The sequence below is a fragment of the Hippocampus comes genome, unplaced genomic scaffold (assembly GCF_001891065.2).
Source record: "Hippocampus comes isolate QL1 unplaced genomic scaffold, H_comes_QL1_v1.1 scaffold275, whole genome shotgun sequence".
NCBI lineage: Eukaryota > Metazoa > Chordata > Actinopteri > Syngnathiformes > Syngnathidae > Hippocampus > Hippocampus comes.
In genome coordinates, this window is record NW_017804971.1 from 1,538,566 (window position 1) to 1,565,086 (window position 26,521).

At 42.4% G+C, this 26,521-nt stretch overlaps 1 protein-coding gene across 1 annotated transcript in view; it reads left to right on the top strand.

The window, feature by feature from the left end:
* LOC109528534 (transmembrane protein 266-like) overlaps nucleotides 1-26,367 on the top strand; it is a 37,378-nt gene extending 11,011 nt beyond the window's left edge. Inside the window, exons 3-11 of the mRNA XM_019891262.1 lie at nucleotides 1,615-1,806; nucleotides 12,710-12,864; nucleotides 14,061-14,134; nucleotides 15,261-15,317; nucleotides 17,202-17,340; nucleotides 18,706-18,821; nucleotides 19,855-20,050; nucleotides 23,954-24,016; nucleotides 25,401-26,367. Coding sequence (XP_019746821.1) covers nucleotides 1,615-1,806; nucleotides 12,710-12,864; nucleotides 14,061-14,134; nucleotides 15,261-15,317; nucleotides 17,202-17,340; nucleotides 18,706-18,821; nucleotides 19,855-20,050; nucleotides 23,954-24,016; nucleotides 25,401-25,873 — 1,465 coding nt within the window. The 3' untranslated portion in view covers nucleotides 25,874-26,367. The remainder of the gene's footprint in view (nucleotides 1-1,614; nucleotides 1,807-12,709; nucleotides 12,865-14,060; nucleotides 14,135-15,260; nucleotides 15,318-17,201; nucleotides 17,341-18,705; nucleotides 18,822-19,854; nucleotides 20,051-23,953; nucleotides 24,017-25,400) is intronic.
* Nucleotides 26,368-26,521: the final 154 nt, after the last annotated feature.

Genomic DNA, 26,521 nt, shown 5'->3' on the forward strand with positions numbered 1-26,521 from the left:
AGGAAACCGGAGTACCCGGAGAAAACCCACGCAGGCCCGGGGAGAACATGCAAACTCCACACAGGGAGGCCGGAGCTGGATTCGAACCCGGTACCTCTGCACTGTGAAGTCGACGTGCTAACCACTGGACTACCGGGCCGCCCCTAATGTGCTCATAATTCCTAAAATATACGAGCTTTTCAAAGCTGTCTTGCGATAACCTCTCCTCAGCCTCTCAGTGTCTCTTGCGGCGTTGTGATGATTAGCCGTTGCTTTAAATGCATTAAACAGTGGCCACAAATGTATGCGAGCGCTGCACTTCAAGCAAGACACGCCCCAGTTATTACGGTCCCTCCGAGCGAACGTCGGACCGGCAACTTCTCTGGTGTTGCTAAACTGTGTGAGCGCTCAGTCGTTTCATGATCCCGAGTGGGTGTTTGTGCGTGACCCTCAGTGACCCAGCGTTGCTACCCCAAGGGCACGGCAGTGAATAAGAATGTGTTCTTCATGTTGCCCGAATGAATAATTTAAGTCTTTTTCATCTGTGCTGCCTTTGTGCTATGTCACGGCTCGCTTTGTGTTGGCACCATCTTTCACTTCTTTTACTTATCGGCTGCTACGTTGAACTGGAACAAAAGATGAAACGCCTTCCTGTAAAATTTTAAGAAAAGATAAATATATCTTCTTTAACGATGCCGTATATTTAAATATACCGTTCTTATACTGTGTGTTTATATATATATATATATATATATATACATCCTGATTTATATAGCGCTTTCACAACAGCAGCAGCTATATATATATATATATATTTTAAGTATCTAAAGAAACAAACAAACTTAAAAACACTGCATCTAGTCACCTACGGAGACCACCTTATTTACATGTGCGAATTTGCAAGAATGTGATGTCCATCAGCCCTTCCTGCCCACTTTGTGGTTGGTAAATATTTAGCAACGAAAAGGTGTAGTACACATTGGTTAGATGCAGGTATAGCTAGCTAACAGCAGACATGCTGACTCGCAATAACCGGTCTCATCAGTCTTTGGTGTTAGCAGCTAGTGGTTAACAGCTAGCTGCCTTTGCCATTCACCCGTGGCGCTCAGCCAGAGAGAATGGTCACTTGGCTGTCGCCAGTGAGCCATAAGTGTCTGGTCGGCTTCCGGACATTCAAGCGCACTACTTTTCAAAGGCACATTTAACAGGCTAAAATGTTTGATGCTGACAGCTCGACACAGTTTCAGTTTTCTCCCAAAGAGGCGCTGCTCGAAATCTTGCTGAATTATTTCATTTAATTCTGATTCCACAAAAGTATGTGTGTGTGTGTGTGTGTGTGTGTGTGTGTGTGTGTGTGTGTGTGTGTGTGTGTGTGTGTGTGTGTGTGTATATAAAATCAAAATTGCGGTGTTTGAGTTGTGCTGGCACATACAATACATTTTGTGGAAAAAAAGTGGTTTTAGTTTAAATGAGATGTTAGTTGGACAACAGTCAGTTTTGATCGGCATTGTCAGGTTAGTTTTAATTCACTTTTTTTTTTTTTTCTTTTCATTTTGTAACCCTTATTTTTTTTCAGTGGTCATCCACCGGATCAAGGTCTAATGTGTGTCCTGTCTTTTCTTGGTGGTCTGCTAGGGATGTGGAGACTGCAGCTCTGTCAGACTTGGAAGTCATCTCACAGCAGGTGGACGATGAGAGCCAGTGCTTGGCTCCTCCGGTCCAACTGATGAGTTTTGGCTATAGAGACCTTCCCCTGACAGCACTGGATCTCTCGATGGCTGGCTCGCAGCTCCTTTCCAATGCTGATGAAGATGAAGGCAGGGAAGGGTGAGTAAAGTAATGAACAACTATTTTGACATTAGCTGGAAGTATTTTTTGTCATTGTGACAAATACACTGACAGTATGCGTGAAACTAACAGAATATTGCATAATGAGCAATGTTTGATCATCATGAAAAGCGTTATCAAACTCTTCCATTCTTTCCTCTCATGCAGACTTCAAATCTGTTCCTTTTAATCGTCACTCTTGCTCTCTATTATGGTCAGGCTGGTTGCACATCATGTACTGTGCTTCTCACACTTCTTAGAGATTGCTACCACACAAATAATGAGCGTCAGCGTTTGCCGTAAGATCACAAAGATTTATTTTTTGTTCCATCGATTAGCAAGCTTGCACATCACATCACACATCTTTTTTTTTTTTTTGGGCAAGGGTCGATATGAAAACAACATGCCCTGGTAATGCAACGTGCAGATGCTGATCACTGATCACTGATCACGGTTGAGGCTGATCAATATCTGCATGAAGAGTCATTAGACCCACCAATAACCCTTGCTTCATGTCATCTCCGCATAAAGAGTGGGTCAAATGACTCAGCAATCACCGGCGCTGCATGTAAACTGTGTAGCTGAGATATGAATTGACCTGGAATGCACGAAAAGCTTAATAGAACATATCTAAACGCCTGGCATCGTAATCTAGTTACTGTAGTAACGTTCACAAAGGTTGCAGGGAAGTACTTAAAATGTGTAAAATAGTTCCAATGCTTGGATAGATGAAAAAAAACATTTTTTTTCCCCCTCATGGAAAGTTATGTACGTTGCGACATATGGAAAGGAGGTCACTTGCCACACATTGCTTTCCAGTCTGCTCACGCGCAAGTCTTTCCATTGTGTCGTGCACCTGGGCCTCCATCCCAGCTAAACATACGCTCTCACCAGGACGCTTATCAACACCATAAGCTGATGCAGGTGATCCAGTGGCCCCATGCCGTACAGTACAAGCCTGGTCCAACTATATCGTTTAGGTCACTAAACCGACCACTTCACAGCAGCGCAGTTGGCAGCACTCGTACTCACTCAACATTTTGTACCTCGCTCTGGGTCATCTTTGGTAAGAACAGATTTGTATTTGCGCCGATAAACACTGTGCAACTTGTTATTGCGCTTTTCTCCTTGTCTCAGTTCGTGCTACAGTTTATTTATTTATTTTTATCCCGGGGAACGCTAGTGGGAAACACGACTGTGTCTACAGTGTTGAATTATGCATGCAGCATTTCCTATTGTAGCTCCGTCAGTAAAGCACCTGCAAGGCAATGTTTCGTAAACAAGCGCCACTTTAGAGCCGGGGTCAGATGTGGGCTCCGTCACCAATAATTCAATTTACGCTGCTTAATTCCTCGTCACTGGAAGGGGACCGTCCATAATATTTTTATAATCATTCATCCAACAACATAATTGATAGCATGTTCAATATTATAAGAACACTTCAGTTTTAAAATTTTTACCATCGCAGTGTATGATTTCATTAGGGCTGATTTGATCAATCCTGACACAAGAATGGTGGCTGTTTTGAATCTTTAAATATCATGTTTGAAAAGTGGGTGCAACCTGGCACCACTGTGTAGACTGATGACTGCGGTTATTCTGGTGAGGTCATCACATAGGCAGAAAAGAGGGATGATGGCGAGAACTGACCTTTGCTCGCCGTGTAAACATTTTTGAAATGCCATTAACCAAAATTATCATGACATGTAGTCTATTCAGCAATAGAATTTTCGTGATTCTGAATGATCTAAGAGTTGAGTTGGAAACAGATGCAAGAAGGAGTCATGCCATATCACCTATGACACGACCCTTTTCAACTCCAATCCTTGCATCTGGCTCTTTTCAGCACACTGTGACAATTGGTACTGGTGTCTTCAAGAGCGGGTTTTCCCAAGTTTTAAAAGCAAGCATTTGCAGATTGATATATCAAATTACCACACACTTTGGATGAGTTAAATCAAACAAAACATGACTTATGGGCAGTTGCTGGCTTCCTCCAAATTATTCTATCAATAGATTTAGTTTCTGTAACTCTGTGATATGTCTCTTTGCCTCTTCCACTCACACTTCATTCAATCATTTTAAACTTCATTTTGAGCTTGTGGAGCTCTCCCAAGTTTTCCATGATCACAACCACCAGAGACCTCAATGAAACGTAAAAAATATTGAAATCTTATTGATGTCTTCACCATTTTTATACCTGTTGCTGAGAGTGTGAGCAATATGTCAGAGCAGGGGTCTGCAACCTGTGGCTCTCGAGCAGCAGGTGGCTCTTTCCCCCATCATCTGCTGTGGCTTTCCTTTGTCATTTTGGAATATGGATAAGTCATTGATTTTAAATTACTTCTTTGTTTTTCAAATGAAATCCTAAACTTGAAGATTATGGTGCTCTTGTAAAATTCAAATAAAACCTTTTTTCTGTCACTCAAAATATGCATGCCAAGCGTTGATGTGCGACACTTGGCACCAAGACTTATTGAGCTACGGTATTTGCATTGGAGCAATATGAGTATCATGAAAACAATTCATTTTTATTCAACAATGTACATTAACCCTTTATAGATTAAACCGAAGAAATTAGCTGATACATTCCCTAAATTGCAACTTGTCAACATATTTCTACCACCAAGCGGTCAAACATTTTGGACGATGACGTTTTGTTATCGCAAAGTGTGCCATCAGTAAAGTTGCGAAGCAAGAGTGCATTTATTGTAAGAGAAAAACTGATTGCTGAGCTCACTTTAAGGGAAATGGGGCAGAGGAAATCTTTTTTTTTTTCTTTATGGCAGTGCAGGGTGATGAAGTGTGTTTGAGCCGAATCGAGACACCGGCGGTGGCGAAGCAATCCGCAGCCGTAAAAATGAAAACGTTTGGAGATGGAATGTTCGCGGCTCCACTGACCCAGCCTGAGAAAGTGGATTGCCCATTTCCACTCACTCTGGAGTGTGCGCAAATGTCAGCAAAACTTATTTACGGAAGTGGAAACATTGGTAAACTATATTTACTTTTTTCCTTTTACAATGGGCTCAATGTTAATGTATATCACTTTAGCTCATTAGCTAGTTTGTGACTTTAAAAGGCCCTCACGCTTTACGTTAAGGTGGTTGCGGTTCCACTTAAGCCCTGTAGGTGTCAGTAGCCTTTTTCATACTTTCAAAACAAAAGAAGGTGAGATGTTTTCGTCCGCCTGTTAACTCAATATGCTAATGCTAAAAAGAACAAATTAACAGGATTCCCTTATTATTAGTGTCTATACTGTTGCCTATTCCCAGTCTTATGGATTTTAAAGTCATGAGCATGAGTTACAGGTTTTGTTCACTGTTACTTTGGGTTTGTAGGATTGTACAAAAGAACGTAACCAATGTTCACTTTGTCAAAGTATGAGTGAGGATTTTACCCTTTTGAGATACCAAGGCCTTGTTGGAACAATCCACCCCAGAAACAATACATTGGGGATTCCCAACTGGTTGTGTACAAACGGCGTCCAGAAATTAGATAAATGAAGAGAGCGATGTCACATGGGGCTCTTTATTCATCGACTGCGCCGATGTGGTTTCGTTTGTAAAACTGACGCATCTTGATTTTTGTGTTGATGCAATTCTTTTTTTAGCCTGTTTGGGTGTTGTCAGAGAGCTCTGCACCTTGCTGGCCATTCCAGTGGACCGAAGACGTTTTCTTTTTCACGCCCCCGGCTCACCTCACAATTTGGTGACGGAAAGTAGATTCAACTTGACACATGCTGAAACCAGGTGCAAATGTTGGCACAGGTGCTGCAACGTGATTTTGGTGAATTTTATCGAGGTGCAGGCAGACAGATTCGAGCCATGGCTTCTGCCATTCAAGTTCCACGTGAGCTCCCAATAAAAAAATGCCATCATCACAGTTTGCGTCTAATGTAAAGCCACCGCACGTTTTATGGCGGGAATCAATCGGCATGGATGAATCATGGGCAGAGGCTCGCGCACCAAGCTGCCGCGGCGTGATGAAGCACCTCCTCTCAACCGCTTTTGCATATCATAGCCGGTAGCAGTGTGAAGGTGGAGCTGACCTCACCGCTATCTCACACTGTACGCCGCTGCCGCCGCCAAAGTGAGCACGGCATCCGTGTGCAGGCACCGACGGAACGCCAACAAATGTATTTATAAACCGAGCGCGAGCGAAAAGCTGGGGCTGCGCTGCGGTTGTTATCTAATCCTCTATAATCATGCTTCACTTCATATTCCAATTTATCCTGGGCTGTCACACCTCATTAGGAACAGCGCCATTGCTTCATTGATGCCGCTGTATATTTATATATTAGGCTCCCTTTCCCACTTTTTAAAAAAAAATGTTTATTTTAATTTTTACAGATTTCAACTGCGATTTGGAATCCCCTCATCCTTTTCCTTCACATCATCAAGTTGAATCCTGCGAGAGCACACGATAACGTCCTGCAAATCCTGTTCAGCTCACTTGTCGCCTCATCGATCAATAGCTCCCGGTGGTCTGGCCCAAGAGAGCCTCCAAGTTGTGCTCGGAGGGTTCGGTTTACCGCGCTGTCGCTCCAATCAGGAGATGAGTGGGCGCCATTGTGGGAGGTGGTATAGTTGGAGCTAGTATCGGCGGCCAATTGCAGTGTTAGCAGTTTTGGTGCGCTGGTGAGTTAAGTGTACTTATTAATAGACTGGGGTCCATCCATCTTCCTGTCTGGTGAAAATACTGGGAGGACCGAGGTGGCGTGGGCTTGTTTTCAGCACTTTTATGGCACCCACTCCTCCCCCACAGTGGTCAAGCTTCTTTCTTTCTGTCTTTCCTTCTCTCTTTGTTTCTTTCTTTCCTCCTGCTTTTGTTACAGTGTTATTCGTGTGAGCTGATGGAGCTATCAAGGCTCCATCATTCAACCTTTGTAATGGTTGAATGATGAAGCAGTGAGTGACAACTTGAGCAATCATAAAGATGATGATGGCCATGCTTCCTGCATCCCGCCTCCAGTCTCTTGTCCTGTTCATCTTCATCTTCCGAGTTGGGAAGCTCATATTTTTTTTTCTTCAAACCTTGACCGAGGCAGCTGTGAGAAGGCCTTTGAAGGCGGGTTAAACCTCCAAATATGTTCGGATGACCGTAGCTGAGAATGAATGTTCCGATGGTTTTGATTGAACAAGGAATCTCCATTGTTTTCTTAGACATCGCATTCACTTTTTAAAACATAGTTAGGCCACGTACACATACATATATTTTAATTTTTGTGTGAGCCAATATATTGTTTATTTTTATAAATCAACATTCCCATATGTGATAATGTAATATTCGGGATTAACTTCAGTTAATGGTTGATATTATTGTTTCTATTGTGTCACAATTCTTCTGATTGTCCATTAAGGCCTTAGCATTCATGGTAATCAAACTATCTATTGCTTTGGCATACGTTGTTGTTAGTGTTATTTTTAATCCATAGACTATGGGGCAAATGTTTTTTTTTTTTTTTTATCCATAGACTATGGGGCAAATGTTTATTTTTTTTTTTTTAAAGGTACAATGGGGACTATCCATATTCATATTTTTGCCTTTACTTTTTTTCATTAGTTCACACATCTTTGTTCTGGTTGCTCAGTACAATATGTCTAAAGCGCCAATAAGTCTACATCAGTCATATATATATATAATAGAAGCAGGGAAAGAACAATGATTTCGGTTTGCTGATTTATTCCTTCTACACCGTATCTGCGTATGTGTGGATGTGGTCTTAGTGCCCTTTGGGATTAGTTTCTTGAAAAGACAGCCACTCCACCTCTCAACCGTGCTGCCGAGATGCGTACTAATTTAGAATCTCTGTTGTTAGATTGCCATCTCTCCCTCCGATGGCTTCCTGGCTTTACTGAGCTGTTGCATGATGTCACCTTCCATCCCGTCGGAGATGTTCGCGCCTGCCAGACACTGAAATAGTACCATATGCTGCTGATGCGGCTGTTCTAAATGTACAAAGGGTCCAGATGGTTCTTCCAAACGTGACGTGAGCAAAGGTTTAAAAAGGGGAAAGTTCATCTTTACCACCCACCACCAGATTTGGGGCGAAGGTCTAAAAATCCAATTTTGGAAACAGCTCGTTTGGTCTTAGGAGGTGGAGGGTGAATGCTGCCTGTCTTTGAGTGTTTAGTTGCTTACCCTGTTCATTTAAATCTTTTTGAAGGAGTGCCATGTGAAGGTCACACTAACTCATCATCACTCTTCCGCTTTGTCAGAAAAAAAAGTGGAAGTCTCAGCTGGTCGAGTCAATTTGACCCATTTTAATTAGCCAGTACAGGAAGTTTTCAGAGGCTGTGACTGGGGAGCGACTGTTTCATGCTATCTCCCGGGCTCCCTAATTCCTCCGCTGCAGGCAAGGCTGCCGGCCAGAGTGGCACAGGAGTAAAAAGTTTGATTAGTTGATCGAATGTATTTCTATCTGGAGCTCTTTGGCCATAGCATTCGGTACACTCAAACCATCAAGATGCGTTTCTTATGGATGTAACCAGTTGTCAAAAAGAATAGAATATGCCGGTTGTATCGATAAAGCTCCAGTATTGTCATTTGACTGGGCTGGTTTATCGACTTTTATGGCCCGGAAGCGAGCATTAAAAAGATTCCCTTATTGCAATTTTTTTTACACATTTGTGGTTTATTTATATACACTGTCCATAGAGCTGGAATAATTTTGTTTTCAGACAGAACCCTCTGATTATTCCTATTCAAATGCATCAGCAGTCATTTTGATTGTGCGTAATGGTTACATCATGCGTCCTAATTACCCTGGTGAAACATAGCCATGCAAATGTTGGAGGTTGGGGGGGGGGGCTGCACTGCCATTGACGAAAACATTTAAATGGGTAGCAAAATGTCTGATGGATGTCAACTGGAAAAATCTTCCGTCCGCACCCACCTCTCTCGAATGTTTGATTTCTTTTTCAACACATTATCAGCGGAATAGGTCTGGAATTTGAGTAGGGGTGTGTAGACATTTCATAACCACTGTATTTCCACACTGATGGCAATCAAATAACAGTATCAATGCTAAAATCAATATTTACACCGGCTTATTTTTTAAGTTCATAATATTACATTGAAACCAAGAAGAGCTGATCATCAGGCGCTTTCGGATCTCCCGGTCCCAGCAATCAGCGGCTCAATCGACACGCCATTATTGATTTACCTTCCCTGATTTAATCTCTCTCCTCTGATTCCCTGTCGAGGACAACTCTGTCCGTCTCAGGTGCTGACAGCAGTACCAACACATGTTTTGAAAGCAGGTAGAGGTTCATTTCCAAAAATACCAAAAGAAAAAAAAAACTCACATCAATCAAAATGGCTCATGTAAGTAGAGCTTACAAAAAAAAAAAAAATTTTAAAAACATTTACTAAAATGCATGAAGACAGTACAGTTTACACACAAAAAAATCCAAGTTCTAGAGGTGACCTTGTCCAGTGTGACTCGGGCCAGGTGGTTCTGTCAGACTGTCAGAGCCGAGTGGGTCAGAAGCGCAACAAATGTTGTGCTGCTTTAATGTGCCAGGGGCAGCTTCTGCGATGCCCCCTCTGGGCCGGGCCACTTTTGGACTTTTGGCATCACATAAGGACCCACAATACATTCATGGCTGTCTTACCAGTGCTGTCTCCTCAATCTTTCCTGGTCGCATTGCAACCTTTTTTAATCTGTGTATTCGTGCATGTGTCCGTGTGTGTGATTTGTCATAGTTAGCCTGTAACAAGATGGCGACTGTTATCGTTGCAGATCGTAAAGAGCCACTAAGGGCTGTGGTGTCAAAGGAATACGTTGTATGGATGGTGCTATTTTTCGCTCTCTCTCTTTATACCCAAATACAATGGAACGTCAAATGGTGAACGCAACTGAATTATGGCAGAGAGACACTTTTAGGAGAAATCGAATGGTGAACGCAAGTTGTTTAAAGACACCGATAAAGCTTGTGAAGGAAAATTTTACGTTACTTGGCGCTTTCTGAATTATGGCAGAGAGACACTTTTAGGAGAAATCACATCGCTTAATGCTTCCATTATGTTTTGACATTATTTCTACTTGCACTGGAATCCTTGGCCTGCCATTGCTATTCTCGTGTGCAACTGTTTCACCGTGGAAGTAAATTAGAAAAAGTGTCTTGAGGTCTTTTGAATCATTTGAGCAAGCAACATTACACTTTACAGATAATTATTAGCAATGAAATGTTCTACATTTTCTTCAATACAGTATAGCGCTACAAATGGTTGAGGCCATTTGGAGAATTTATACTTAACCATATCAAATATTAAATTGATGCTGGAAGTGCTCTAGATGGATGAGACAGCTGGTGGTGGCTGTAAATTATTTGACAAAGGTTGGGGAAGGCTATTATTGCAGGCTGAGAGGTGCAAATCCCTCGAGTGTCATATAGAAATGGATGGAGATGACTCTTCCCCAAACTGGCTTAAAATTTTTTTGTCCCCGCCCCCAAAATAATAATTGGACACATGACGTCCTATTCTGTTGGTGTGTTTAAAAAAAAATAATTTTAGATGCATATTCAGTAATGATATAATACATCCAAATATAGTATGTAACATGTAATTGCAAAGTGCAGACATTCTATGAAGAAGTATAATCACTTCAGTTGAAATGAACCATGCGAGTAGCGCACCAAGCAGTGGAGTCGTCAAGGGACGAAAGGGGCCAAACGCTTCACCGAAGTTGGCCAACCTCTTCTGAGCCAGCGCATGGCGAGGAGGCAAAAATTGACATCGGCGCCAACTTTCCACTCCAGCTGGAGAACTGCTGAGAGGCTTTGTTCCTCTCAGTGTTCCCACCTCGAGCTCCGCAGTATGACTTAAAATGATGGAAAAAATAAACGGAGTCGTCATGTTCGACTATTTAAGCTCGACATGCTAATTAATCTGCCTATTGCCAGAAGACAGATGATTTTCGTTTTACTGTCGGGCTGCAAATAACGATTATTTTATTCATCGATTAATCTCTTGATTATTTTGTTGATTAATCACTGAAGATTTTTTAAAAAGAGTTTTAACAGAACATTATTTTAAATTGACAGTGCAGAAAATGCAGAAACATTAATTAAGATACAATTAATCGTTAGGTCCTTAACATGTCAGAAAATGGGTAAAAATGTTGGTCATTGTTTTCCGAAGTTAAATCACGTTTGCAAATGTTTCGTTTTGATTCAGCACAAATATAAGCAGTCTGCAGAAATCCGAGAGCCTTTAATTACAAAGATTTAGACAACTGTAAAACAAGGTGTCTAAATCATTCATCGATAATCAAAAATAATTATCAGTTAATTTAATAATCGATTACTTGTCGATTAATACTTGCACCTCTGATTCCATCTATTCAAAAATAAAGAAAAAGTCGAGATTATTTTTTACTTTATTTCACATCTCTCACTCGATTGTCAAGATGCTGATTTTGCTGCTTGCCTTTTACCCCCCAAACAAGCTCAGCCACAATGGTCCTCTTCATGGCCCGCTGAATAGGAAGTTCATCAACATTCCAGCCTCAGTTGCAGCTAATGGTCAAATCAGCAGTTCACAAAGCTTCACTGTCCCTTCCTCCGTCAATGCCCTCTCTCATCTCAAGTCTTAACACCCTCACCTTAGCTCGGTTTCGAGAGGATCTCTGCAAACTACCGCTCTCTGTTGGCCACACTGGGAACTACAGATTTCTTGCTCGGTACAGTAACTCACTCTAGTGCAGTGCTTCTTAACCTTTTTAGAGGTACCGAACCCAACCAGTTAATATGCACATTCACCGAACCCTTCATGAGTGAAAAATAAAAAATATATATTTTTTAAAAATTCAAGATATAAAAAAACCCTCTGCATGTATTAAAAACAGACAAAACGTTTATAAAATTTCAAGGGATAAGTATACTTATTTTTAAATTGAACGACATGCTAACACGTCAGTCACACGTTGATGACGAAGCAAACTAAATTTCTCACAGCACTGATTGGACAAGCAATGTCGAACACCTGAGACCGACTCACCGAACCCAGGTTAAGAAACACTGCTCTAGTCTATATTATTTATTTACATTCTAGTAATACCGGGTCAGAGTGTGGTCAGACAAAAAAAAAAAAAAATGGAGTCTCACGATTTGTAAAAAAGGTATTTTGAATGGTTTTAAGAACACATTTTGTATTTTTAAATTATTACACACAGTAATTTCACTGTTTACTATTTTACTCCCAAACTATCTTCCTTACCAGTGCCACAAGAATGTGCACTGGTAGACCCACATCTTGAGTTTCCCAGGAAGCTGGCTGCTGTCAATCTTTGTGAGGCCATCTCTCAGCTGCTTCTGGGCCAGCTTCCCCATTTGCCTATCAGACAGGTCAACTGCAGATAGATTGCCATGTCAGCAGCAGGGATACACTCTTCTTTCCTCCAGTGGTGAAGACCATCCTGTCATCCCTCACTCCTTTCCCAGTTGACAGGCTCCTGGACTTTCAGGGGTTCATTTTTATCCTCACCGACATTGTCAGCTCCTCGAAGCGCCGGAGGAGCCGACGCTTGTGCCCGTACATCGAGTGAGTGGTCTTTATGGGTTGTTGTCATGTCATCCGCCGCGGGACTCTTCCGCCTGATGGTGGTCTGAGACCTCTGGAGATTTTGCCCGTTGATGATGAACTCAAACACGACCATGAAGAGAAAAATAAAATCTGGACTGATTGTCTTGCCATGTTTACTACTTAGTTGCTTTTGAGAAAACATTGTCTGACTCCAATAACACCTCATCAATAAGAATTTTACAGTGCTGATGAGCAGCCATATGCGTAACAAGTTAAAGGACTTTGCTTTGTCGTTGACTACTTCATCTCAAGCCTGCAACATGCTTCAGTGCGTCATCCTGTAGAAATAGACAACCAGGTTGCTCTGTTGCAGGTCCAACTGGCTAAAGCCCTGCTGCGGCCGTCGAGTGGCCCTGTGGCAGCTCTGTCTGCTCAGTGCCGGCTTCAACTGTGTCCTGGTAGCCTGCGTTATCCTGGTGGTGCTCTTCCTCTCCCTGGAGCTACTCATCGACACCAAGCTCCTTCAATGTGAGTCAATCTGCCTTGACGCTTGGGATGTGTCGCACCGGCATTTCACACTAGTATAGTAAAAGCTGCTGAAATGTTTTTCCTCTTTGTACTGCCGTCCTCCAAATTACACAATGTACTGTGCAAACAGTCATTAGATCCAACACTCTTGTTGTAACAGCATCCGTTAGACATCACTGATCACATGGAGCACATACCATGTACTGTACACGAATGCTTGGTATAGTTAAAGAACCAATACGTACTATTCAGATCTTGTACTAACAATTTTTAATTCGTGAAATATTCTGCTATCTTAGTTCATGGGATTGCCGTTGTTTTAGCAAATGTAGATTGCCTACTGTCGTGGATTAGAATCATGGTGGACACTTTTTGTGGTGCCTTAGCACTAGCAACAGAGCTAACATTATTTTTCAGAAATGTGTGCAATGTTTTTACAAGCTTTTGATAAAGTTGATCTCACCGCATAATTATGATAACACAAATGAGCTCTGTTAGCATTTAACCATGTACATGAAAATGTCATTCGCTTAACAAATGCACGGTTCGCACCATTATTTTGTAATTACCACATTCAATACTTGAAGTAACTGCGGGGGAGGAGAAACCAAATAGTTCCTTTCTATTGCATGACTAATTAAATCTAGTAGTTAAAGAAAAGATAGTGCTTCTGTTTTTACATCCTGCAAGTTATATGGGCTGAAGACTGAGGGTAAAAATGTTGTGTGTTCATAAATGAATACGTAAACAATTAGCTCCACAATTATTCATTTGCATTTTAGAAAGACATAAAGTAGGTTGTATGATGTCCATGGATTGAATTTAGTATCCCCTCTTTTCATCACTGCTGTTTTTAGTGGTGCCAATCACACATACGCTGGCTGGGCATGTCGCTAAATGGTGATGAACAGCAACGCAGGAACATGATAACGAAGCAGACATCTTGTCAATGGCACCAGGCACGCATCTCCATTGATTCGTGGCCAGCGGTCAGCTTTAATGATAGCACAGTCTGCAGGGAGTGTCCTGAAAGATTAGCGCTGTGGACACTTTGACACCGGAGTAAATGATGGCCCCATGATGGACACGGCGTCCTCGCTAGTCGAGGGACTGGTTCATATTTTAGAAGTGCAACTGTTATTTATTTAAAAGTTTTTGTCTGTTTTGCTCACGGGTTGTCTTACTTGTTTCTGCAGTTACCAATGCTTTCCAGTTTGCCAGCATCATCCACTGGATCAGTTTGATCATCCTGTCACTTTTCTTTTCCGAGGTAATGTGAATGAGTGATTGAGTGAGTGTCATAATTCTGCTTTTAAACCACATATACTATTTTAGTGAGCAGAATATTTCGGTAGTGATGGAAGCTCATAGCTAGTTTTGTCATGCTTCTTTAGACAGCAAACTGGTTAGACTGGTCATACTGTATGTTACCAAACAAGAAATTCCACACATTAATTGTTTTCTTAATCAATTAGTAGGTAAACTGATTGTTGGGAATTGCTTGGCCATTCCCTCAGACCAGACTCAAGGCTCATCTTGAAAAATGTGACTATTTTACTGTACTACTCGTTATTAAACAACATTAAAAACAACAACAAAAAAATCTGTTTAAGTTCGTTGCTAGCGAGCAAACAGATATGCAACTGGCAAAAGTTTAATCGGTGAGGCAGTGTGATCATTTCAAAAATATCCCAATTTCTATTTCTGTTTACCACGCCGACTCCTCACAATTGAATTGTTACTCCTTATGAGCAAATGGCTACTGATCGTTCAGAAATGCCACTTAGTGGCTTTATAGTGGGTAAAATATTGATTGTTTGAAGTTCAATCGTAATTTTCAAGTCAAATTGTCATTCAAGACACAAAACTTTACATTTGTGCAATACGAAATGAAGTGGGAAGAGTTTGACCCTCAGGTCCGACTCCAGTGCAAAACAATTATGCTGACAGTGACGGCCTTAATGCCCTAAACCAAACGTTAATTACCATCTAGCCAGCAAGAGCAATAATTGAAGTGGAATTTAATGAGCATCGGGGATGGGCTTCAAGCAAAATGATCTGCCCGAGCACCTCGCCAATGACGTCATAGGTGAAGAGTCAACGCGGGACGTTTAAAGGGTGTTTAATGACTTTGGTATTGTCGACCAGTCGGAACACACTGTTCAAGCTCTTAAGCGTTTGGCTTCATTGACTGCAAACCTGTTGTCCAAATGGCACCAACACATGATGGATTTGCAGGACCACTTGTGCGTGACCTCTCATGCTAATTGGCGGCTGAATCAATGGCGCTGCAGAAAGGCGCGTCCCGAAAGTGACCACGCTGGCGGAGTGCAAGATTGACGTTCAGGTGGTTGATCACATCACTTGATGTCTTTATTTGTCTCTTTGCACGCTAGACTGTCTTCAGAATTGTAGTGCTCGGCATCTGGGACTACATCGAGAACAAAGTAGAGGTAAGTGTGTTCATTTTGTACTGTATCATACACATGAGCTAAAAGCACCATGTGGACAAAAGTAATGGGAAAGGACCACCCTTAGTTTGACCTGAATTTTAATTCTTTATATTAACAACACATTTTGTTTGCGGCCAACAACGAGTTCCATAAATGCATGCGTGGATGAGTGTTAAGTGGAAGAATTTGAGACGAGGGCTGTCACAACAAATCTTTTTCGAATCGATTATGCTATCGACTTTTCCATCAATTACTTCAGCTTAGTTAGCAGGAGAGGCTTTATAAGAAAATGTTCACAACATTTCAGTGTAAGACACTTGGTCCCCATAAATTAGGGATGATACATACTATGACAAAGATTAAGTTTGTACAATGTAAATTCACTTCAAAATCCCAATTTAAAACTGTGTTGTTACCTCTAACAGCAGGTGGCCGCCCAAACCGTCACCGACTCGTCGTCATGCAGGTCACATTCCCGTGTTCAAGTCTCCACTCGCAGCTCCGCTTTGCAATCATGCATAAAACTACGACACCAAACCATAAGCATCTTCATCTCCATGGACATTTGACGCCAGAAAAGCGCGTCTGCAGCAACAAATATCCATGTGGAAACACCGAAGTGGACAGACATTTGTTCCCGGTGCTGCAAAGATGATTTTAAAATGACTAATTATATGAATTTGAGCGAGAGGCTACATCGACCCTGGATACAACCAGGACTTGTCTCCAGCCTATGACAGAGCACATATAGACAACCAACCATTCACAATGACTTACACTCTTATGAAGGATGCAAGCTGGGGTATTTCGAGAAACACCACACAGGCATGGAGAGAACATGCACAGGAAGGTCGGAATTGAGAACCTGAGAACTGTGAAGCAGACATCCTGACCCCATGCTCCACCCTGATGCCCAGAAGAAAACTAACAAAGAACTACTACACAAATATAAAAACTGAAATATTTGGAAACATTAACTAGCAGTAAGTGTACATTGAGTGATATAATTACTGAGCGGTGATTTATAGACATTGTGTTGTGTCGTGAATAAGAAATGTATCTGTGTTATCATCTGCTTACGCTGTTTGTGTGTAATTTCGTTGTTTTGCTCATTTTGTACTGAGCAGATGCTGTCGTATGGTGCAGGGAGTTGCATTTCCTGGTCTATGGTTATCAAAACATTTTTTTGTCTTGGCCATCACTGCAATCTGTCAGGTTCAAAACGAACCGAATCATTTTGGGGATCCCAGAAACAGACACAGACAAAATGCAAAAAAAACCCATAAAACCGACAAAGTCCAAAGCGGAAAACGGTGGTCAAAAGGACCCAGGAAAAAACGAGGAATCAACAAAAGACACTTGCAAAAGGCAAGGTAATGGAACACCGAGAAAACAAAGGAAATGACAAGAGTCCAATTCACATGCCAAATAAAAGCAAATCAAATGACTAAACAATGACTATACTTACAAAAATAAGGGGACAAAAACGACTATGACGAGATCGAGAGGTCTGGAAAAACAACATTCAAGCAAGAGCAGCAACAAGGTCAATAATCAGACGAGCACCAGGCAGCTTGTCAGTCCTTAAACACATAGCCAGGCTTGAGGAGGAAATGCAGCACATGTGCACCTGCTGGACGGAAACACCCTTCCCTCCAGCTGGAGCTGAAACACAAATCAAGGCAGAACATGATAGAATCGCCTCACCGTCGGCAAAACAAGTAAATAAAAATCACAATTGCGGATTTTGGTGGCCAGGTTTCCTGATACATTTTGTCCATATAGTGTCATTTTCGCCAATATTATCAGCCCAATGAACCTGTTTTAGGTAAATAAACCTTGCCTATCAGAATCTTGGCATTTGATTAGCCCTGTCACCATCAGGTGTTTGACGGCGCCGTCATCGTGTTGTCTCTGGCCCCCATGGTGGCCTCCACGGTAGCCAACGGGCCCAGCAGCCCCTGGGATGCCATCAGCCTCATCATCACCTTGCGCATCTGGAGGGTGAAGAGGATCATCGATGGTGAGTCAAAGACATTGTCCATTACGCTTATTAAGTCATATGGACCCAGTTAACTTGTTGGTGCGAGGAGCACCTGGTCCCTCCTGACTCTGGGAGGAGACGAGTAACCTCTTTCTCTCCATCATGAGACAAATTATTTACTATTCAGAGCAATGTAGCTATTGATCATCCCCAAGAGTAATTTGCTGTCACCCGTCTACTCCAGCCTGTATCGATTGTAGGGTCTGGATAAGCACATTCACAGGGACCATAATGAATATAGTGGTTGTTCTCCTCTATGCTAATGTGCTCTGGTTCGATATTCGTGTCGAGGTCACCCTCAGTGCGGTCCTCCTGCTGCATGCAGGATCAGCCTCCAAACAGACCACACAGGAACTCTGCACTTCTTTCACCAATAATCCTCAAAACCGGCCCTCCATTCACTTCAAAGTTGCACTGTACCAATGTTATGTACAAAAAAAAAAAAATCAATGGAGATGGTATATAATCACCATGACATCATACTTTGGATTGTGACTTCAGCCATTCCTATGGAAGCTGGGGGAAAATGCGGAGCCTTCATTTTGTTCAGCTGTCATAATTATCCATCCATCCATCAATCTATCCTGTTACTTCCGCTTACCCAAGATCAGGTCACGGGTAACATTTTTAGCAAAGAAGCCCAGATTCCCCCGGCCCTAGCCACTTCACCCAGCGGAAGGCATTTTGGTGGAATAGAAGAGGTCCTCGAAGTATTCTCTCCACCGACTCACGATGTCGCTAGTCGAAGTCAGCAGCGACCCCATCCCCACTATGCCCGAGTTTTTGCCTCACCGAAATCCAAAGTTGCTCTCCGCTTGGCCAACCGGTACGCTTCAGCTGCCTCTGGAGTCCCACAGGCAAAAAATGTAAACCTCCAAAAGCACACGTTTAAACGTATTAAAATCAGCTTTTTTTTAATTGTAAAAATCGATGACTCATATCACATTAAAGGTAAATATAACATTTTGTTCCACTATCCTGAAAATAACTTTTTGCGGTTGTATTAATTTTCTTTCATAATTTTCTTTTCTTTAAATGTACTTTTCCAGTACACTCTAGAGTCCAGATGTTATTTATCTTCAAAAAAGGAAGAGAGCTAAAATAAAAGTAACACAATCAATATTGCATCTTGTTACACTGTCATGATGATAACGTAAAACACTATAAGTGGAAATCATTTAAAATTTTCAATTAATAAATTACCTTAACTACTATTGGCGTCCCCACATCAGCACTTTGCTGCCATCTAGTGGTACATCTGGTGCTTTATTGAAGTAAATAAAAACAGCGTGTACTGTGCATTTGTAGTAAGTGTCTGTTGTATGTGCTATCCCTCTGTGTCAGCTTATGTGCTCCAAGTCAAAGTGGAGATGGAGCTGGAGATCCAACAGTGCGAGAAGACGAAAGCAGTGCGAGAGGAGCAGCTGGAGCGTCTCACTCAGATCTGCCAGGAACAGGCTGTGAGCACCTTTTCTTTAATTCATCTTAACATCGCCCCAACCCCTCCCCCCAAAAAACCCACATGAGAAATCGGCGGAACGACAGGAAAGAAATGATGTGACCTCATGCCCAATCTTCTTACGGTTGCATTGATAATACACAACATAATATACATTTCACGATTAAAGATGATTCACTAGGCATCTCGATACATTGGGCGTGATAGGATCACACTCACAGTCACACCTAGGGGACAATTTAGAGTCTTCAATTCAGCTAACGTGCATGTTTCTGGAAGATGGGGAGGAAGACGGAGTATTCATTCATGCAAGCACGGCGAGAACGTTAACTCCATACAAGAAGACATGAGCCAAGATTCAACCTTTGGGCCTCAAAACGGAGGCAGATGGGCTTCCCGCTCTTGACAACCTTACTGGCCCAATGAAAAGCACATATCATATAATTTGTTTTCATAGAAAATATCATAATTGTACTCTTTTAATGATGAAAAGAAAATAGTCAAACTCAAACTTTCATTGGACATTCAACCATTTTTTTTTTACAAGGACTTTAAATGAATTAGCACTGAGTAGGTATTTTTTTAAATAAATGTAACAATTAGATCTGAAAATTATGTATTCATCCATTGGCCCTAATCCTCTTCCGTAGTGTGCGCGTGTGTATCCTTGCCATTTATTTTATGAAGTGTTTATCAATCTATTGTCAGAAGGGGGCAGCAACGCCTCATAGACAGAGTCATTCTGTTCCCCAAAAAAACTACGCTGTCCTTATCCTCCACGCGTTTATGCATAAAAATAATTTCTCAATTAAAAAAAAACAATCAGTAAAAATGGTCAAGTATACTTAGCTAAGCTATTATTTTCTTAATCGCCTAACTAAATTAAACAAATTTGATTCAGTATATTGGTCCAGATCCCTTACTATCCTCCACTATATTAATATCATCTTTTACACCCTCCTGCCGCCCCCCACCCCACATCATTTTCATCTTCTCCTCATTTGGAATCCCATCCGTTCATCCTTGTGCTGTAGTTTGAGATCAGGCAGCTACGGGCACACCTGGCCCAGCAGGACCTGGACTTGGCGTCTGAGCGCGAGGCTGCTATGCAGATCCATCGTGTATGGGCCAAGCAGGGTAGGAGTGTACAGGTTGTGGAGGGCTCGACTCCTGGGGAGTCGGACGACGAGGGAGCTCACAGGAATCCCAGGGAGCTGCACGCCACTGCAGGTATACTTCACTGTACTTAATGGCTTTCTGAATGACACTCGTCATGGGTCCCTTTGGGGCGGGGATGGGCAACTTAAATGTTGGTGGCCACAATTTTTCATCGTTGTTCATGGGAGGCCACATAGGATCACGTACTTCCTCAACAGGTGTATGACAAAAATACTCTTTTAAATATTGACAAATTGTATGCATATGTGCAAAAATAAATGCTCTTAATACATTTGAGTTTTGGTCGAACATTTTTTACTGCATGAATAAAAGGTCCACTAACATAACCCAGCAACAAAGTGGGTGAAGCAAACAACAAAATAACCATAACCTATAACTTTTTTTTTCCGGTGAAAAGGGCTCTCTCTCGAAAAAAAAAAACAACCTAAAATCCATTCAAGGTCAGCACAAAACTGTTGAACAAGAAACCGTCATAAAGTGCAAGAACTAACTTTGTACCTTGTTTTTAACAAAGAAAATCAGCAGAATCAAAATTGTACTGTTATTGAGGTACTATTTATCCTAAATGTCATCCCAAATCTACAAAAAAATAAATAAATACTCAGCCTACTCACGTAGTAGGCTAGTGGGCAGTGAAAGACCCAGAGTAAGTGTAACGAAGACATATCTGTCATCTTGTGGTAATTGGTGATGTTACACCTTGGTATAGTAAAACACTTAGCCCGTGCAACAACACATATATTTTCGTCAATTAAAATTACAAATGCATTATTGACGTTGATGAGGGAATATTGGAGCAACCAAAGAAAAACATGCCACCTAGTGGCCATTTAATTAGTGACACCTATCTGTGATGTTATGATGTTATCACTTTCACCTCAGCGCGGCACACAGCAACTGCCGTGATGCTTGTGTCCCTAAATATTATAAGATTAATATTTATTTTTCACATTTTTTTTAAAAAAGTACTGTTGTGCTCAGATGTTTACACATCCCGGCAGAATTTGTGAAATAATGACAACGTTCTGGAAAACGTTGACGGTTGACTGAATGGGGACTCTCGTTATTTTGTTTATTGCATTGTTTTGTTGAATGATTGTGCTCACTCCTATTTTCTTTAAAGAGCAGGTGATCTCTTACACCTAATGCTCGGGTATGTAAACTCGTGTGATCGAGGCTGAATAGAACGCTTCCAATCAGCCCATTTAAGTGCAGCGTATGTAATCAGGCCAGGTGGAGCGTTTGCTTGAGGAGGCAGCATGACAAACCAGAGAAGAGGTGCGGCGTCACATCCGTGCATAATTCTGTGGAACAAACAGTCCCTAATGGTGCAGCATCAGGCCAAGCGGATGCCGGTGCAGTGTAGGGTTGACATTGCCCTGGAGCGGCCTCTTAGCTCTCTCCGTTCTCACACACCACAGCCATCTGACCGCAGGCACACGGGATCAATGCAGGGGGCAAAAAAAAAAAAAGCTTTTAGAATGTGCTGAGCGCTGGAGAAAACAAGCATGTGTTTTGTTTTTTTTTGACACTGTGTCACTCTCAGCTCCTGTCGTGCTTCAGCCACCGCGCGGTCGACTCGGATTGTTTCAGCTACAGAATGCTCTCTGCATTGGGCCTTGTTAGGAGGGCAGTGGGCTCCTGTCAACATCTGTTCTCATTCACCTGCAAACCACAATCGGGCACCGCAATATTATCCCAGGGGCATACGGTCGTGGCAAATTTGGTTGCAGGATACAAAGTGGGCCTTTTTCTACGTCGACAAGGAGCACTTACAGGCCAGCAGGTGCAAGTTCAGGTCAAGTCACCGCCAATCAAGTCCTCATGCCAACTTTGTTCTCACCTGAGCGACGACACCGTGCCCCAGAAATCCCAATTGTCCCCTGAGACGGAGTCTGATGCCGCCTTCGAAGTACGAAATCGTGTCACACGGTGACAACATCCACTGTCACTCAAGCGCAACATCTGCTCCAAGAAGCAGGTCATTGAGCACTTACTGCCTTGCTGCTTTTACAATTATACAACCTTAATCTTTGCACTGCGTCACACAAAAAGATCAATACTTTATTAGGCACACCTAATCCAGTACAAAAAACAAACCCTGCCTCTTCAATGATAATATTTTTTGGATTTCATTGGTGATGTTCAGTATTAATTCGCTCTGCAAAGAAGGTATGTTGACTTTGGTGCTGATCCAAATTAGCCTTGGCAATAGTCCGCCTGCCACTAAAAGTTATTCATATTGTTCTTCTCTTTCCACAGCCCCTTTTTCAAAAAAGCCTTGCAAAAATCCAATTTTAATGGTATCCTGACATCACTCCACATAACTGCTCCATGTCCACTTTGTGTGTGACATATTTCCTTCTCCCCCCAAATATCGGCTGCGCTTCGGTAGGTGTTGCTATTTTGCTTTCTAAAAAATCGGACATACACCATAGCTGTTTTGACAAACGCTTGCGGATAGAAACCTCTTCCTGGCGAGATGGAACGGGCACTGATTTATAAGCCTATCTCACAAAAGTGGGGGTCGCCCGACTTCCTGCTCTCAAGAGAGGCTGGCGTACGACAGAGAGCTGTAGTTTCTACTCCACTATAGTGTTTGTAACTCCTACTTGTTGCATGAAATACTATGAAAGGCAAGTTCATTCACAAACATTACAAAAACCGAGGTGAAGACATTTTTTTTTTCTTGACAAGGCAACAAGACAGTCCCCACATTCCTTACATTAGCAGTATAGATCAATCGGGTTCAGCCGTTACAATAAAAACAGATGCTTCTATTAGTGGGAAATCAAGCCAGTGACTGTACTTAAACCCCATAGAGCATGCATTTGATTTGTTTATACCCTCAAGGAATTTGCCTCACTGTTCCAATATCTGTCGATGGAAATGCACGTGGAGAGACGCTTTACATATTGAGATTTAGTGGTAACTAATGTGAGGTGCCCATCGCCCGTACGTCCATGACTAACAGGGCATTTTTCACACGCATAGGAAAACAACACAATTTAACGATAAATGATTATATCCAGAACGATTGTCATTTCTTGGCCAGTGCTGCAGCAGCACAACATCAAGTCTCTGAACGACACCGGAGTCTACGGCTGCACTAAAAGGACCCAGCATGTCACCTCTCCTCTTCCACACACAAGTGACAGCTTGATAACCGGGCCGTCTCACAAAAAAAGAGCCGAGAGCCTTTTTATGTATGCTGGACGGCCAATTCTCCCCCCTCCTCCCCCCGGCCCCCCACCTCACCTCCATCACTCATGTGTTATTAATTGTGCAGCGATTGTCTCCGTCTTGTTTTAGTGAGTGCAATGCCTCCTCTCCGGGGGTGGCCCAGGGATTAATATTTTAGAATGAAAAATAAATGAGATTACCCATCAGAGTCTGCAGCAGCAGCAGCGTGTCCCGCGGGACGGGGGCTTGCACTCAAGCTACTCGCGCTTCGCACTCAGCCAGCAAACAGTGAGCTCAAGACCAATCAAGCGAGCACAAGATCACCGCCATTCAACCACGCACATTGCCCCCTCCCCAACAAAGAGCTCTCATGCGGGCCCACTTTTGTCAAGCCAAGCCCAGCCTAAACGGGCCCGGTCTATTACCTGCTGCACTATCCGGCTAATGCAGCACCAAGCAGAGCGTGAGCCTTTCCAGCACCTGTGGCCTGAGGCACTGACTATTTCTGTCAATAAGTCCTTGTAAACATTTCAGATAGTTTCCATTCGGACTCATTTGTCATGTTTGCGCTGAAATGGATCAGTACCCGGGTGGGCGTTAAATCCAATGAAGTCAATTCTGTGCCTTTTGAATGAGTTCATGACACTCCTCGCAATCCTCCAATTGGAGTCCATTCGAAGATTTAAGATAATGTTCCATTGGATCTCCTTCGATTCGTTTATGAAAAATCAGAATACTGTACAATCACTTCCATATTTTTCCCCCAACCAGATCCAGTTGTACGTGATGACATGAACAACTACATCAGCCAGTACTACAGTGAAGCAAGCAGTGGTAAGTCACTCGACACCGATACATCCTTATGCTAGCCTTGAAAACGGACAACCTGGACAACCCAATCCGCTCTGGGTGAGAAGCATAAAGAACAGATAATGATAAACAAACAATGTTGGACACCAATCACTATATTTTCAGGAAAAAAAGAAAGTCTCACTGTCTAATGTGTTTATTGGCCTCCAATTTGTCGACAGTGGTGTACTAAACTGCACCAGCAGTCTGTTAGTGCTTTTCAAAAGCCTCTTTCAAGCCGAGATCCGACTACATTTCCCAAATTATGACATTTAATTGCCTGTGTCTTTCATAGAGAACTGAAACTTTCACACTGCAACACTGCATCACACAACCAGATCATTCACTTATAAATGCCGATTGAATTATTTTGTATATATGAAAATAATGATAACGACAACTGATTTTAGCACAGCAAAATGAGGTGTCAGTGTTCACCCCCTTCAAAAAAAAAAATGCCAGTTTCACAGTGCATGTTGAACTTATGTAGAATTTTAAGAGGACCATTCTGTGGTGGGTGCATATTGATTTTGTCTTGGAACAACTTTTGAGAGGTCCGGGAACCTCTCGGGCAGAGTCTGCATTGTTTTACAAAGTAGAGCTAAAACATACGTGGTATCTTCAGGTGGAAGTGTGGCTTTTTGTGGTTTTTGAGGCAGAGCGGAAGGGGCTGAAATGTGAGACGCTTCAAAGAATCGTTCAAGGTCTATGATTCGTGAAGAACTTCACAAGCAAAACAAGAAATGTTTATTTTTGTAGAAATAGGATGTGAATTTGGAAGAGCTCACACTAAACTGAACTGATACTCAGAGACTGAATTGTAAGCTAAGAAATGTCAAATGGGGACCGAAATAACGTCATTACAGCATGGAAGCAAGTCTGTGAAATTTCTCCATTCGCTTGAGAATTTTCTCCGAGAAAATTGTGAATTCTTCAAATTGGAGGAGTTTTTGAAATGTGGAATGTTTTACACTATAATACTTTGAATTCATTGAGAAATATGAATTGGAACTTAATTTGTTAAGTTTGCCCATTAGTCTGCAAACTTTGTCACATTTTTTTTCAGTGTGGAACATTCCGATGTTATATTTGAATAATCTTTGTATTTTGATTGTTTTGTCTGTCAGTTACTGCAAGCCTGAATTAATGGTTCCCAAGTATTTGTGGTACCAAAGTTAAACATAAAAAGCAAGGAACAAACAAACAAAAAACAACAGGTGTATGTCAGTCACACTTAATGTGCTGTTTTTTTCCCTGGGAACCTGAGACAGGTTCTCCTGCCCCACACATCAGAGAAAGGACAGGGGGCTCTGGCAGGAACAAAGTCAACAAGGCGTGATTATTGTTCTCTTGACCTTTTTTCTTTAAGATGGCAGGACTTGTGGCTTAGGGCCCCGCGTCGTCACCACGGCCTCCATTGACATCCACCTCCCGACCAATCACATCCAGTCCAACGCCGCTCACGATCTGAACTTGAGCTACAGCTCCCACCCCAGCTGCCCCCCTTCTTTCTCGAGCCAGGACCAGAGCACGGTAGTCCAGGAGCTCCTCTCGTCTCTTTCTGAGGACTCCTGCCTCGCTCAGAAAGGACTGACTGTGGATCCGGTCAACCTTAAGCTCCCCAGTCCCACTGGCTCCGAGAAAGCTAGCCCAGAGATGGACAACAGAATAAAGGTGTTCAACCGCAGGAACCACCAGGAGAGGCGGGGCCGAGGCTGCGTCCTGCTGCAAACCAAGCCACTCATCCACCTGCAGGGCGGCGCTGCCGAGCCCTCGCTGGAGGAGAAATACCGTCTCCTTGGTCCGGCCGACACACCTTTGGGACACATGTCGGACACATAGCACACTTACATCTGCACTTTACGGAAACTTGAACCTCGTGAGAGCGACACAAAAGCCCAACGCACGCAAGAGCGATGCGGCTGAGTGCGACTGAACTGTCATGCAGTGTGTGGGGCTCTGCAACTAGTTTTCTTGAGAGGCTGACCGCTGGCGCTCTATTTTTGCCGCGATGAGAAATTTGAATTGCAGACGAATGGCATCACGTCACAAATTTTAAAATGTCATGTTGGATCACATTTGCTTTCAACAATGACATTTCCAATTCTGGGTATGAACAAGAGCCAGCCGGCCGCCGCCAAGCCGGACCAATACAATATATACAATGCTGGAGTTAATGTGTTTTACAATGTCAACAATACAGTATATGACTACGACCACTAACGATAATATTATTAATACTTAGTCATATTGCTGTCAAAGGGTAGAATTCTTGAATCATGAAAATGCAAGGTTTGTTGAGTCTATCACACTGTGTGTGTGTGTGTGTGTGTGTGTGTGTGTGTGTGTGCGTGTGTGTGTGTGGCTTATAAGCGAAGTGTCCGCAACCAAGTAAGCGCAGTCACTAAATGAGCTGATCATTGCTAATAGCATCTCAAATCTCCGCTTTCTCTCGTTTATTTCTCGCCTACTTCCTCAATTTGTGTGATT